The following is a 15,183-nucleotide window of genomic DNA, read 5'->3' on the forward strand; positions in this document are numbered from 1 at the left end:
CTCAGATCTGTAGTAAAATGAGGGAGAAGAAAGGCCAGAAATAAAGGAAGGAGCTTAGAGAGCTTAAACTTTCACCCTTTGAAATAACAGATGAAAGGAAACCAAAGAAAGCCTGCTCACCCTTAAAAAATTGCCATCCCTCTGTTATTTACCTTAAATCTCCTTAATCACCCCCAAAGAAACGGTTCCTCCTTCTGTATAATTTCCCAAAGTTCTCATGTCTGCAAATATCTAGCATATAAAATTGGCCCAGCCCCACCTGCCTCCCATGCAGATTAACCCTTAGACGGCCTGCACATCTCACTCAGAGAGTGCACAGCCTCATCTGGCTACAGCTGACACATTCTGTGTGCCCCCCTCCACTTCAGATTCCCAAGAGAGGCAATCAAAGACAGAGAATGTCAGAGTCAGCAACCTCTTTGGTCTTTAGGGTTTCTGCTGGGCTCAGCAGTGCCCATGAGGGATGTCTAATATGGTCTAAGGGATAGGCAAAGAAGATACAAAAATAAAAGTGATTGGGGAATATGGGGGAAAAATAACAGGGGTGGGTGTGATAGAAAGATGAGATAAAGAACAAAGAAAAAAATGTTACTATTTAGATGGAGGGAGCCCAACAATCGTGGCTTCCCAGATCACTTCCCTGTCATCCCTGGGCTGTAATTATCCATCTCAGGTGTTCAGTTCTACAAGAGCTTTGGACCAGTGCGAGAGAACCGAGTTTCTATCTCCAGCACAGACCCTGGTGAGCTGAGTGACCATGGGCAGAGCACTAGGTTTGTTCCTCATCTTGAATGTGATCACCCTGAAGATACTTTTGAGTTTTAACAGTCTTTTCTTCTGTTCTGAGCCTGTACCTCATTAAGAAGCTGCTTTGAGCCTGTTCCCTGATGTGAGGACCTGCTTATTTTGTTGTATGTATCAGTGCAGAGAATCTAGGAGCGTGAATTGGGAAGGGAGACCATCAAAGTGCATTTGTGTGAGTGTGTGGATAGGACCCTCCCGATTCAAAAGGTTGGCTAATTACTAAGAACAGGGTTTCCGGCGAGTTGTAGACACCCTGCATTTTAAGGCTGCTGAGGTGATGAGCCCACGTGCACATCTCGTGTCCGTCTCCTCTCCCTCTGGGGTGGCATGAGGCTGGGTTTCTGGGGCCTCGCAAAGCACGCAGTGAGCCTGGTTCTTGGCACCGGGTGGGATGCATCATCTCTCCTTCCACAGCCCTTAATGAAGTGTGCAGCTCTTGTCCTCATTAGGCCCCAGCATCGTCAATAAAAGAGTCAATAAACCTGGTTGATGGGGTTGGGACCGAGGGGCTGAGATGCAGCAGTCGCACATCCACAGGGCAGACGTCAGCTTGGCCGCGTGTCGTGACCCAGCATCCAGGGATCAATAACCAGCTCAGAATAAAGTCCAAGAGCCTGCCCTCCACAGTCTCCTCTCCAGACCCATTTTACCCAGGGTGGAGCAATGCCAGCCGGCTCCTGCTTTGCTTGCAGTTGTTCCCACCCCATGCCATTCTGGGTGCCAGATGCTTTTGCTTCGTCCTGATTGAGCCCCCCTGGACACCCCACAGATGCATATTTAGTGAGGGCCCACCTGGCATGAGAACATGTAGATGGCATCTCCAAGCAGCCCAGAGGCTGGCATGGACCCTGTTTCCCGTGTCTTCTGTCTGCTGACGGTTGTGTGAGGGGCCCCAGTGGATCAGACGGTATATTTTCTGCATGTTGTGCTGCTGGACTCCATTTCTGGCTGCTCTGCATCTCTTTCAGATACCCTTATCTTATCTAATTACAAGGAATTTCAGATTAATTTCGTGGCCTCTGCTCCAAAGGACCTCTTATCTGTCGGGGGGGCCTTGTATTTTGACCTTGTCATTCTTTTGTTGTTTGCCTTTAAGGGGCAGGCAGCTTCGAAGGGGATGCTAAGAGCTTGCTGGAATTGGGGCTGGGAAGGGGAAGAAGAGGGAGGCAGACAGATCTGGGATTTGTGTATTCTGCTCCATCCTCCTGCCTGTGTGCGGAGACAGCTGGCTGCTTACTTCCATGACAGCCACATGGTACCCAGCCACACAGAAAAGGACCCGGGCAGGGACTCACCTGCTGCCAACATCTCCAAATCCCTTTGATATTTCCAACAGAGCAGTAAAGGACTCTCGACTATCACGTTTGGCCTTGCCTCTCTCCACCTTCTCCAAGACTCCTCGGTGCAGTTTCCATGGCTACCCCCAATCAGATTTGGCTTCTTGTGAAATTGGATTTCAAAGAAGGACAAGGCTTCAAAGGAATTTGTCCATTTAACAGAACGTCATTAGGAGTGAGGCTGACTGCTGAACCAGGGTCCTCAGATGATTAAGGAGGGGCCGCGCTCATGTGTGGAGGCAGGTTTCTGTCTGCAACAAGGAAACTTGATGCAACATGACAATGCCGTATTGCAATCTGCCAGTCACCCACCGCACACTACCCACCTCTGCACCTCCCTCTCCTCCTATCTGAGACCCAGAATGGTTGTAGAATACCCATGCCTCCAGTTTCTGCTGCTTCCTTTGGTATAAGTAAGCTATGCAGGCCTGAGAGGACGGAAGATTACCCGGGTTCATTGCTCTCCGCCAAACAACTCATTAGCTTGTGGCCTATATTAGCATTTGACAAATATCCTTGAAGAAGGTTGGGGGCGGGGGTTGTCAAATTTCCTCCCACTGCTGAATGGGGAAAAAAAGGCAAAGTGCTGGGGTTACGTATAGGAGGGACTTTGTTTCCCTTGCTTTTTTTATTTTTATTTTTTTTAAAGATTTTATTTATTTATTTATTTGAGAGAGAGAGAGAAACAGCATGAGAGGGGATAGGGTCAGAGGGAAAAGCAGGCTCTCCGCCGAGCAGGGAGCCCGATGCGGGACTCGATCCTGGATCTCCAGGATCATGACCTGAGCCGAAGGCAGTCGCTTAACTAACTGAGCCACCCAGGCGCCCTACCTTGCTTTTTTTTTTAAGAACAGTTTTGAATTTACAGAAAAATTACGATGCTGGTACAGAGAGCTCTGATATAACCTCCCTTGCTTTTTAATATGTCATAAGCATTCAAAAATGATTCCGGAGCAGTTACAATTTTATAGAAGGAGCAGTTGAGTATGATAAAAATGCCCTAGCAGGGACCCAGTATTTGCTCTGGAGCCTAAAGAAGGCAGCCTGTGTATTGTTAACTTTTCCAGAGCAAGGAGGAGCAGCCAGCCCACCCCCAGCCCAATTTGCTGCAACTTGTAGGTGGGTCATGTGATCCTGAAACCAAGGGACCATTCCTCTTCAGATTGCAGGATGTGGACGTGTAAAGATGACTCAAAACCACTGCACCCCTTAAAGGATCAAGCCCCCAACCTTGGGAAACTATGCCAGGAGGCAGGCAGTGCGACGCCATGTCTTTCTGGACAGTTTCTCCTTGTGGCTCCTGTCCCCATATCCATGGTTCCATCATTATTTTCCCTGAGGCTGCTGTAAAAACCACCTCACCGATCTTCCCTGTGTTCTCTGCCTTACAGCTTCTAATCCTTCCCACATATTCTGTAGGCAGAGTCTGAGACTAGAAACTCCATTTGTGATAAAGAAAGAAAACAGTAGAGGTAAAGTGAGATGTGCAAGATCACACACTACACAGGTCGCTCTCCAGCTCAAAATTTGTCACTGTCTCCCCAGCGCACATTCGGTTGAGTTCAAAATCCTTGCTCTGACTTTCATGTCCCTTCACAATAAAACTTCAAGTTTTCTTGACAACCGTAATTTCCCTCCACCATCCAGTAAAAGGGTTATTAGCTATTCCTCAAGCAGAAGGTTTTTCCATCTTTGTTTACTCTTGTCGCACCTGGAAAGCCCTCCTGCCCCTTGGAAGTCTGGTGTGTTCAGAGCCCATCTTGAATGCCATATGCACCATTAAACACACATGGACCCACACTTCACTCCTTTTTATATTTGTCTCCCACCTTTTACCGCTCATGGCACTTTATACTTTCATGGCACTTGACTTATTGTGCTTAAAAAACCCCCACGAAACTATTTTGAGATCGAGATTCGCAGAAATTAAAAGAAATGATACAGCGTGATCCTCTCTACCCCTTACTCAGTTTCCCCCGATTTTAACGTCTTGCAATATGACAGTACCATATCACAACCAGGACGCTGCCCCCCACTGTAGTTTGGATGAGGGGAGGAGAACACTTTTCTGTGATCTTGTCCTTCACTTTCCTCCCTTCGTCAGCTGTTAGAGGGAAAAGGCTTGGTTCCCCTCTCCCTCGGCCTTCTCCCCAGGTTACCCCTTCCTTCCCTCACATCCTTTCAGCCTTAGTGAGGAAGGGACACTGGCTCCCTGTATCCACTGCCGCCCTGCCGCTCTGCTTCTCCCCAGTGTTGGTGGCTTTATATTACTTAGTGGGACGTTCCCTTTAGCCAGCTGGTTTGCCCGAGACAGTGAGCGTTCTGCCCTGGTTTTCGCGGCGTGGACGTGCGAGCTGGATCGGGAACTGCCTGCTGCTGGGCTTGGCGGGGACGCATCTCCTCGGATTCTGCCTCTCCGCGCCCCACCTCGGGCACCACCGTGGCTTTTAAATCTGCCCCTTGAGGCCAACTGCCCCGTGCTTAGGATAGAAAGTGTCCCAGGAGATGAAGTTCCTTGGGGCCGCGTTGAGTCTCTCGTTCCGGTGGGGGTTAGCCTGTGCGGCGCTCCCCGCCCCGCAGTCCTTCCACCTGAGGGCGCCGCGGGGGGGGCGCGTGCACCCGCGCACAGGTGTTTCCTCCCCCCCCGCCCGGGGCGCGCCCCCCGCCCGCCGCGCGCGCCACTTCCTGAGCGCGCCCCGGGCCCGCCGCCCCGCCCTGCGGCCAGGCCCGGCAGCGGCGGCGGCGGCGGCGGCCACAGAGGCACAGGTGCCTCCGCCAGGCGACAGCCGCCTGCCAGCCCGCCGGCCCTGGCACCAGGCCTTCACGCCCCTCTCCCGCCTCACACTCCGGCCTCCCCACCGCCCGGCCAAATGCAGGCCGTCGCCCTCCCCGAGGAGATCCGTTGGCTCATGGAAGGTAACGCCCCGACCCAGCCCCAGGCCCCTCCCGGCCCCCTGGGAAGTCCCTCAGGTGCGGAGCTGGAGGCCCGACCCGAGACGCCGGGGCTCCCAAGACGGGCCTCGCTTTTCAGCTCCATCACCCGCCGCCTTCTAGAACCTCGAGACTTCTAGAGCCCTCAACTCCGCACAGCCAGATTTTCACCCTGCCCGCGCACGGTCCCATTCACTCGCCTCAGTTCCACATTTTCTTTTTCCACGAGGCGTCGCCAGCCCTCCTCGCCACCTCCGGCCAGGCTCTTGGGGGGCCCCCCATGTCACCCTGAGTGGTCTTCGGCCCGACCCTTCCTCCTCGGGACAGGCCCCCGCGCCTGTGGGGTTTTGCTTTCCTCCCTCCCCAGCCCCGAAGCCCCCTCAGCTTCCGGCTCAGAGCTCCTTGAGGCTCTCAGGGGGCTGCGAGGGGCTCGTGCGAGGCTGTCGGCCAAGGCCTGGGGCTTCGTGTGAGTTTTGTCGGCGCCTCCCTCTGCCAACCTGCAGACTGCAGGGGGTCTTGCTGTCCACCCAGGGCAGGCGGATGCAGTAGTACGGTTCTGACTTTTCTAGAAATGCCCCATCCCGGTGTGTTTACCTTCAAACTGTGGTGCCTAAGCAGTCCTCTGAAGAGTTGGGCCATACTCAGCGACACTCCACAGATCCTTCTAACACTGGAAAGAGACTTTTTTGCTAATGGGCATTATCACCTGCTCCATTCACACTTTCTTTCTGGAGAAAGTAACTTGCTTTCCTGTAACTGACTTTCCTGGAAGGACAGAGGCCTGGAATCTGTGCTTGCATAAGGGTCCCAGGAGGAAACTACCCTGAGTTAAGACTTTTGGCATCCAAGTGACATTTTTGACACATATTTAACAGATGGCCTGCTTTGGGCAGGTCAGACTTTTGGCAAGGAGTATATATATATATATATTTTTTTTAGTTTCTCTCAATTTAATTGGTTTTATATCTCCATTACCTTGTTATCTCGGTATAAATGCCTCCTAATCAAATATTTGGCAGTCCTTTTGGTCTCTGTTTGTAGCACTGTTTCCATTCTGGATTGCTTCTATGTAAAAGCTGTCAACTAGGTATTTCTTTTGAGGTGAAGTTTCCAAAATCCACTTTACTTATGACCCGAGTCAATCTAAACTTTCAGAGTAGAAAACTATTTGTAGGGTAAAATAGCATCATCTGGGTGTCTGAGAAGAAGCAATCTAGCCTTTCCCTCTGCCCTTGGTTCAATATTGGATGTTGAATGTAAAGAGAGGCTGTTAAGTGTGGTGGTTTCTGGGAGAGAAGGAACTGTAGCAAAAAGGGTAATTCTGCCCTTGCATTTAAAAATATAAAGTGATTCTTCTTATTGGTATCTGTCATTTGATGAGAGAAAACCTATCTTACAAGTTTGTTAAACTGTACTTCCGTTTTGTGTGCAGCCTTAGTAGAAAGTTCCTTTTTATTTTCAGAGGCTTGCAATGAAATCCACTCCTTTAACATTTTTGATGTGCAGTTCTTTATTGTTCAAAACTGACACTTTGGTAAACAACTCATTTCTGCACCTGTCACCTTCCTTTAGCTTAGATTATTTTCTTGTTAGCTGACTGTTTTTAATTGAAGTCTTCAGATCTCCTTCTAAAGCAGAACCTTTGTTTGCTGACAAGTAGAGCAGGGTATGAATGGAGATTAATTGCATGTCACATACTTCTGTGTCAAACTTGCTGTGTCTTAACAATCTCTGTTGGTGCTTGGGTCTTTAGAATCTACAGAGGAGTCTGAGATTAAATTTTAAGGAGCTTCGTTGGTTAATGCATTTCTTTAAGGCCTTTTTTTACAGTTTGCAATCAGAACCTGAATCTGAAGTAGAGGGGGGAGGAAGGCAAAAGTGGGATTCCAACCAATAATTCTATTAAAAATGTTGGAGGACTATGGTTTTGAAAGGTTCATGTAATCATAGCAACACATTGGTTATAGGTTTGTTTTTTTTTTTTTTTGAATGAAAGATAGTCTCTGGTGTAGACCAACAGAATTATTCATTATACTACAAATAATTTGTGGATATTAGAAACCCATAATGGCTTTCAATTTATCGTCGTTGCTGTGTACTTGTCTTCCCACCACACACACTTTTTAAGGTTAACTGTTGACAATTAGAAAATATGTAGGTCCTGATCTCTATATCGTCACTCAGTGGAGAGAGTCACAAGGTGAGGGAGCTGCTACTTCGGGGTTGCCCACATGACTGTGGGGGTAGAGTTTCCACAGTGAATTACTACTTTCATAAACCAAGGCAGAAGCATTTGCACAATGATTTAACACTGGCCATCACAGCCATAACTTAAGCATTTATTTATTTATAAGTACACGAGCATAAATGACAGGGGTGTTTTTTGACATAATACATGTGCTTTTAAAAAATAAAATATGCAAAGCATTATGAAAGGTTTATGCCAAAATTTTGCATAATGAAGAAGGGAACAGAAATGTTGAAGGTCTAAAATTAATTTTGTTTAAAGATAAAATTTTAAACATTTGAAAATGTTTCATTTGACCCAGAAACTCTACTTCTGGGAATCCGTGTTACTGAAATTAAAGAACGTGAAGTGTAAGTACAAGGATCCACCTTAAATGTCCACGCGTTGGGAAAGGTGGGGCGATGGTATGAATGAATTATCCATCTTATGGAATGTTTTGTAGTCATTAAAAAGAATGTGAAGGATCTGTATTTACCGGCTTGGAAGGTGTCCATATTTTTAAGACTAATAATATATATAATCCATTTTTGTTTGAAAACGAATAAGTGAACCACCCCTTCCCTCCCAAATATTATATATATTTTTTGTAAGCCTAGGAAGAAGTAAGAATATACACCTAGCTGTTAACATTGGTTTCTTTGGCAGGGAAATGAGAGGGTGGGGGAGACAGAGATTATCACTTTTATTTCATACATCTTCATGTTGTGATGTTGACCATGTATTACTTTTGTTAATCAGATAAACAACCAGTAGGGTTATTTAAAAGAAAAAGGAACAAACAAAAGACAAATAGAAGCTTGGAGAGGTCATAGTGGTCAGAGTGCTAAAGGACCAACCATTAACCAAGGTTATGATTATGTTTTTCTCTTGTTAGCTCTGGGGGTGTGTGTAGTTTTTTTTAATGCTTTCTTGGATTTTTGGCAAATGTTAAAGCAGCGAGGGTACCTTCAGAGTAACTCAGGAAACAGCTTCCTCAGATAGACTCTGTCAAGCTCTTATGGAAATAGTTAACTAGTCCATATCAGCAAATAAGTACCTTACAGATAAGTAAAATGAAAGGTGTTTACTGCCTTATTGAAAGAGGAGGAAATATTCAGGTCTGTTTTCAAATTATCAGGCTTCAAGATGTAGAAGTTATCTTTTTGTTTTGTGATAACCATACTGAAAACAAAAACAATGGAGTGCTGGCAGTTTGCATAATCTTTGTTCCACAGATATAAACATAATCAGTTTCTTCCTTGTCTTTGTATCCCTGCTTTTTGAAGTCAGAAGCACAAGAGGCAAGTATGAAGGAGGTAGAATATATGTTTCTTCAGTTCAAATGTGCTGTGTGTGATGGAATGGGGCTTACTGATTTTACCCTAATAAGCTAATAGGTCCCACCTACCTCCAAGGTACCTAAATCCTGCTGGGAATATGGAGTGAAGCAAAAACAAAACAAAACAAAACAAACAAAAAGCCATCCACATCCAGGCTGCATTTAGTAGCAATTGCTGTGTTAACACTAATTCTGATATGCCTATGGTTACTTATTTTTAAACTTCCTTGGAAAGAAGCAGTCATTAATCATTTCCTTCTAGATTGTTCTCCAGATTTGTATTGGTCGATGCAGCCAACTATAAAATCCTTTTCAATATAGTAAAATTCCAACTCTGTGGAACTCGCAGGAGTGAGCTGCTCTGGAGAGCTGAGCATATTCTCTTTAAGCACTCTAACTTTTTATCATAAATATTTATGATCAATCTTTTTTCTAAAACGTATTAGGAATTTTTCTCACTTCTTCAACCAGCCAGCCTGTGTTCAAAGGGAATGGCCTTTGAACAGTTCAACTCAAGAGTTGTTACAGTGGGGGCGCCTGGGTGGCTCAGTCGTTAAGCGTCTGTTAAGCGTCTGCCCTCGGCTCAGGTCGTGATGCTGGGGTCCTGGGATCGAGCCCCGCATCGGGCTCCCTGCTCGGCGGGAAGCCTGCTTCTCCCTCTCCCACTCCCCCTGCTTGTGTTCCCTCTCTCGCTGTGTCTCTCTCTGTCAAATAAATTTAAAAAATTAAAAAAAAAAAAAGTTGTTACAGTGAATATCGGTTATCATATTTGTGGAAATATATTCAGTTGTTTAGGGATGATTCTGCCGTAATTGTCCTGCAGCTGCTTTGTGAATGTTAATGTCTGTTTTGTATTTTTATTTTTGTCACTTTTTTCCTACTGTGAGGCTAGGCCTATCACTTTACACCATGCTCAGTGTATCTGTATCCACAGTGCTACCAGAACATCAGGTAATCAAGCTTGTTGGAATTGATACGTATAAAAGAAGTTATGAAGGGCTCTCTTGATGAACACAGTACCCTGATCTTTAGGTGTGTCATGACATGCATTTTGGCTGATCAGAGTCATTTTTGCTTAATTTGTGATAACGGATTGTCTTCTAGCTAGGTTATGCTACCAAAAGCTGAGACATAACCATAATACTTCTTTTTGTTTTTTTATGTTAAAATTTTCTCTGATTATAAAAGTGATAATGCTAATTGTAGAAAATTTAGAAAACACATGATGATAACACAATCACCCATGCTCAACAACTGTTAAATTTCCATGTATTTCTTTCAGTTTTTATTATATGTACATACTTTCAAAGTTGGGACATATTGTGTGGGTAGTTTTATATTCTGATCTTTCCACTTACAGTCTTTCAGTTGCTAAAGTCTCCTGAGCAGTTTCTTAGATCATTAAAACATTTTTTTTTCCTGGTGATTTAGAAGTTATACATTCAGGTTTTATTCCACTGGTTGTTTTCCTGTTATGGCTTTTAAAAAAGCACCATGTCCCTTTGATTTAGCAACATTAAGAATGAAACGGTACCTTTTGACTCTTCCTTCCAGTATGAAATGTGAAATCTCTATACCCATCATGGGGCTCGAACTCACACCCAGAGATCAAGAGTCACATGCTCTACTGACTGAGCCAGCCAGGCGCCCCTCTAATCTGAGACTTTAGACTCAGAGAATTGTTCATATTTTATTATGTATATTATATTACAATAATTATTTTTGACATTTGCGTTGTATTTTATTTTTTTAATTTTTTTAAAAAGATTTTATTTATTTATTTGACAGAGAGATAGCACAAGTACGCAGAGAGGCAGGCAGAGGGAGAGGGAGAAGCAGGCTCCCCGCGGAGCAGGGAGCCCGATGCGGGGCTCGATCCCAGGACCGTGGGATCATGACCTGAGCCGCAGGCAGCCGATTCACTGACTGAGCCACCCAGGCGCCCCTGCATTGTATTTTAAAACCATAGCTATAATGCTGTTTTTTCCCCTTAATTTGTTCATTGCTTCCCTTTGGTACCATGGCTTTTTCATTCTTGAACTTTCAATTTTATCTCTTAGATATTTAACCTGGGCTGATATGGTAACCACTAGCCACAGGTGGCTATTTAAGTTTAAATTAAAGAAAAAATTTGCTTCTTCAATTGCAGTAGCTATATTTAAGCTGCTCAGTAGCCATACTGACTACTGCATTGGACAAAGCATAAAGCCCTAGTAGATGATGATCTAGAATACAATACTGAGTGAATTTCTCAAAGAGGGTTCTTTGATATTACGCTTACTGATCCCCTGCATGTCTGAGAATGTGTCTATCTAGTTTCATATAAACTTGGGTGTGGGCATAAAATTCTTGGTTTATACTCTGCCCATTCCTTCCCTTTCCTACTAATTCACCCTCTAGAAGTGTCCCCTTATCTTCTGGTCTTCAGTTTTGTGGAGGAGAAATCTGATGCCAGCCTGATGTATTTCTTTTATAATCTATTCCTTCCACCTTCTGCCTGGATGTCTATAAGATATTGTTCTTTGCTCTCAGAAGTGTCACTAGATAGTGTCAAGGTCTTAGGTTTTTTAATAATTTTGCTCAGTTTGTAATGAACCCTTTTGATCTGTAGACTCAGGTCTTAAACTTGGGAAAGTTCTCTATTATCACTACTTCTGCTCCATTTGCTTTATTTTGTTACAATGGGGTTTACATTATGCATATACTGGATCCCAATCTACTCTCTTTTTCACCTTTTTTATTGTTTTATCTGTCACTGACTTCATTATGATTTTAAGTTCAGCATTCATTTTTTAAAAAAAAATTTCCATGTATTTTTTCCTTATCACTCATTGTTTCATTTTCATTACATTTGCAAAGCTCTGGCTTGTAGATAATGACTTTTTGTATGTTTTGAGATTATGAATTAGAAATTTTCTATACATTTCTGTTCTTTAATAATAAATCTACTTCAGAGGGAGGTATTTTTTTCTAGTTCTTCTCTTTTGAACTTTAGTGTTTTCTCTTTGAACTTTAGTATATTCTCACAGGTCCTGTATGGTTTTTTGTGCGTTCAGTTTGCCTACATTCAAATCCTGACTCTGCCACTTTCTTGCTACCTGTTTGACTTTGGGTCTCAGTTTCCTCATCTGTAAAATGGGGATAATAATAGTACCTATCTCATAGAATTTACATGAAGAATAAAGGAATGAATATTTGAGAAGAACTTACAATAGTATCTAGCATGTGTTATACATGCTATAAATATTTGGTAAAATTTTTAAAAATTATTTTCTTTGAGAAAGTCCTATCAATTTTTTGTTGTTGTTGTTAATTTGTTTTGTTTTGTTTGCATTTGTCTCTTCATAGGAAAGCTCCCAGACATGGCCTTTTGCCTATGTTGGTGATTTACCCTGGCTTCTCTAAATTAGGGGGAGTTTGTAGGGTTTGTTTCAGAGTCTCCTCCATTTCCTTCGTTCCTTAGATTAGAGTCCAGTAATCATTCTGTGAGAGACTTTATGAAAGAAGCATAGAGGAAATCTGCTTCATTGCTAACTTAGGAAAAATATGGGCTCCTTATCTTGTCATAGAATGCTGTGTCTGTGCGTATGCATGTGTATGTGTGTAAAATAGTCCTTTTGCATTACTCCTCCATTGAAAAAAAAAGAAAGATTTATTCTTCCTCTTCTTTCTTTTTGTTTTTTAATATATATATATTTGGGGGGATGCCTGGGTGGCTCAGTCGGTTAAGCATCTGCCTTCGGCTCAGGTCATGATCTCAGGGTCCTGGGATTGAACCCCATGTCAGGCTCACCACTCAGTGGGAGTCTGCTTCTCCCTCTGCCTCCCCCCTCCACCCCACGGCTCATGCTCTCTCTCTCTTTCAAATAAATAAATAAAATCTTTTAAAAAGAAAATTTTTTTTTTGTTGGTAGAAATATTTGAATTTCATTGTGGGTATAGCCTAGATGTTAAGTGGGCTGCCCAGACCTTTTGAACTCTAGGCATGATCTATTCCCCGTGGAAGCCCAAACATCTCCTCAAAATCCTAATATTTCTCAAGGAGCATGCATTCTCAGGGTTGCCTTCCCTTCCAGGCTCTTAGCTGCCCTAAGTCATGTGGGCAGAAACTTGTGGATCCCAACTCAGGTGATTTTATCTGTCAGGGGACTTTTGGCAACACATGGACACATTTTTTTTTTTTTTTTGTGACAACTGGAGAGAATGCTGCTGTCATCTAGTGGGTAGGGGCGAGGCATGCTGCTAAACTTCTTACAATGCATAGGACAGCCCCCACAATAAAAGAATTATACAACCCCAAATGTCAGTAGTGCTAGATTGAGAAACCCTGGTCTACACATATCCTTTTCCTCAGTTTCCACAGAAGCCTACCCGCATGAAGCCCCTGTGACAGTAGATGACATCACTGGAGATTTAGGGGGTGCCAGGAGAGGGAGGCAGCATTTACATAACAGTAATGCAAATTATTTCAATTTGAATATTAGGCATCCCTATTGCTAAGCGCTTTTGCCATCCCAGTCATCAGAGAGTGCTCTCTGGCCCTTCACCTGATGTGGTTCTCAGCCTTATGCCTTCTCACAGGCCCTTTCTCCCTTTATCATATCTGGAGCAAAACCAAAAAAATAAAAACAAGGGCGCCTGGGTGGCTCAATCGGTTAAGGTCTGTCTTCGGCTTGGTTCGTGATCCCAGGGTCCTGGGATCGAGTCCCACATTGGGCTCCTTGCTCTGCGGGGAGCCTGCTTCTCCCTCTCCTCCGCACTTGTCCTCTCTCTCACTATCTCTCTCTCTCTCAAATAAATAAAATCTAAAAAAAAATTTAAAAAAAATAAATAAAAACAAAAAACCCCCAACTCTATTTCCCTTGTCATCTGAAAAGATAGTTTAGCTTCTGTTTAGTTGTTTAGGTTCCGTCCAACACCCACACACAGAGAAACAAGTTATTTTTCCAAGCGGTGACAGTTCTCTAAGAGGAATTCTGGTGCCAGCTATTAAGATAATAACATTCTTGGGGCGCCCGGGTGGCTCAGATGGTTAGGCGTCTGCCTTCGGCTCAGGTCATGATCCCAGGGTTCTGGGATCGAGTCCCACATCGGGCTCCCGGCTCAGCGGGGAGCCTGCTTCTCCCTCTAACCCTCTCCCCTCTCATGCTGTTTCTCTCTCGCTCGCTGTCTAAAAAATAAATAAAAATCTTTAAATAAAAAAAAAAGATAATAACATTCTTACCTCATTATATAAGTGTAATACCTAAACAATTTTCAGTCATTTTAAATATTGGAAAAGTAAGGTAAGTTTCAAGTTTTACCATCATCTGAGAACCTTAACATATTGACATAACTATCATAGATCTAATTTTTTCAAGTTATAAGCCATTACACCCTACAGAAATCCTATAATTTCTGCTACATTTATTCATACTTATTTCCCCTGTGTTTCCAAGTTCATTGCTTGCTTTTCCGGTTTGTCAGTGCTGCATTATAGGTTAGGTGATTATAACAGATGGCTTTTCAGGTTTGGAGTCTTTGAGTTCCACTGTTTAAATTTTACTATCCAGCTTTTACATGGAAGATGGGACAGATGTGGGCTCAGGAAAAAAGTGGTCTTAACATCCAGAGAGCAACTTTCCTGAAGGCTGATGGACTTGATAAAATCATTTATGAGTTACCTAAATTCTCCTCTAGGGTCTCCTCCTAACATTGTTGACATTCCAATATTAGGATTTTGCAGGTAAATAAGGTTTTTATTCACATAATAGAAGCTTTGCTAAAATGTGTCCAGTGACACATATTTATACTTATGTAAAAAAATAGTATAGTTGAAATTAATTAAGATAGTGTACCTTATAAATCAAGCATGTGAAGTATGCTGGGTATATCTCTTTTTGTTTATATGTTTTATTTTGTATTGTTTTTATTGAATGCAATATACTTTTATTGAATGCTTAATCATTAATATACAGCTCAATGAATCTTCACAAAGAGAACATATCCCCTAAACAATGGCAAGACTTTGTTTACCAAAACTTCCCGAGACCCTCTGTATCCTTTGGTAACTACTCACCCCTATAGGCAAGCACGTCTCTGATATCTAACAGCAAAGTTCAGTTTTGCTTATTCAGTCACATAATATCTTATCATGTATCTGGCTGTTTTGCTCAACATTTGCTCAACGTATGCAGAAAATATCTCTAAACTGAACCATAATAAACCTCCTTAAAATCACATTGCCTTTAGGGGCGCCTGGGTGGCTCAGTCAGTTAGGCATCCAACTCTTGGTTTTGGCTCAGGTCATGATGTCAGGGTCATGAAATCAAGCCCCAAGTCGGGCTCCACCCTCACCATGAAGTCTGCCTGAGATTCTCTCCCTCCCTTCTCCCACTTGCCTGCTCTCTCTCTAAAATAAGTAAGTACATAGAAGCTTTAAAAAAAAAAAAAATCACACTGCCTTTATTTATTTATTTATTTATTTATTTATTTATCACACTGCCTTTAAAATAATTTTTCCTTTCTGATAACTTTTTGTGTGAGCCTCTTCATCCCTCAATCCA

At 43.4% G+C, this 15,183-nt stretch overlaps 1 protein-coding gene across 1 annotated transcript in view; it reads left to right on the forward strand.

Annotated features, from left to right (window-relative positions):
- The first annotated feature begins 4,874 nt into the window (after nucleotides 1–4,874).
- The window catches only part of SKAP1 (src kinase associated phosphoprotein 1), a 278,422-nt gene continuing 268,113 nt past the window's right edge, over nucleotides 4,875–15,183 (forward strand). Inside the window, exon 1 of the mRNA XM_035026933.1 lies at nucleotides 4,875–5,057. Coding sequence (XP_034882824.1) covers nucleotides 5,012–5,057 — 46 coding nt within the window. The 5' untranslated portion in view covers nucleotides 4,875–5,011. The remainder of the gene's footprint in view (nucleotides 5,058–15,183) is intronic.

This window comes from Mirounga leonina, unplaced genomic scaffold (genome assembly GCF_011800145.1).
Source record: "Mirounga leonina isolate KUSES-001 unplaced genomic scaffold, KU_Mleo_1.0 Mir_200, whole genome shotgun sequence".
NCBI lineage: Eukaryota > Metazoa > Chordata > Mammalia > Carnivora > Phocidae > Mirounga > Mirounga leonina.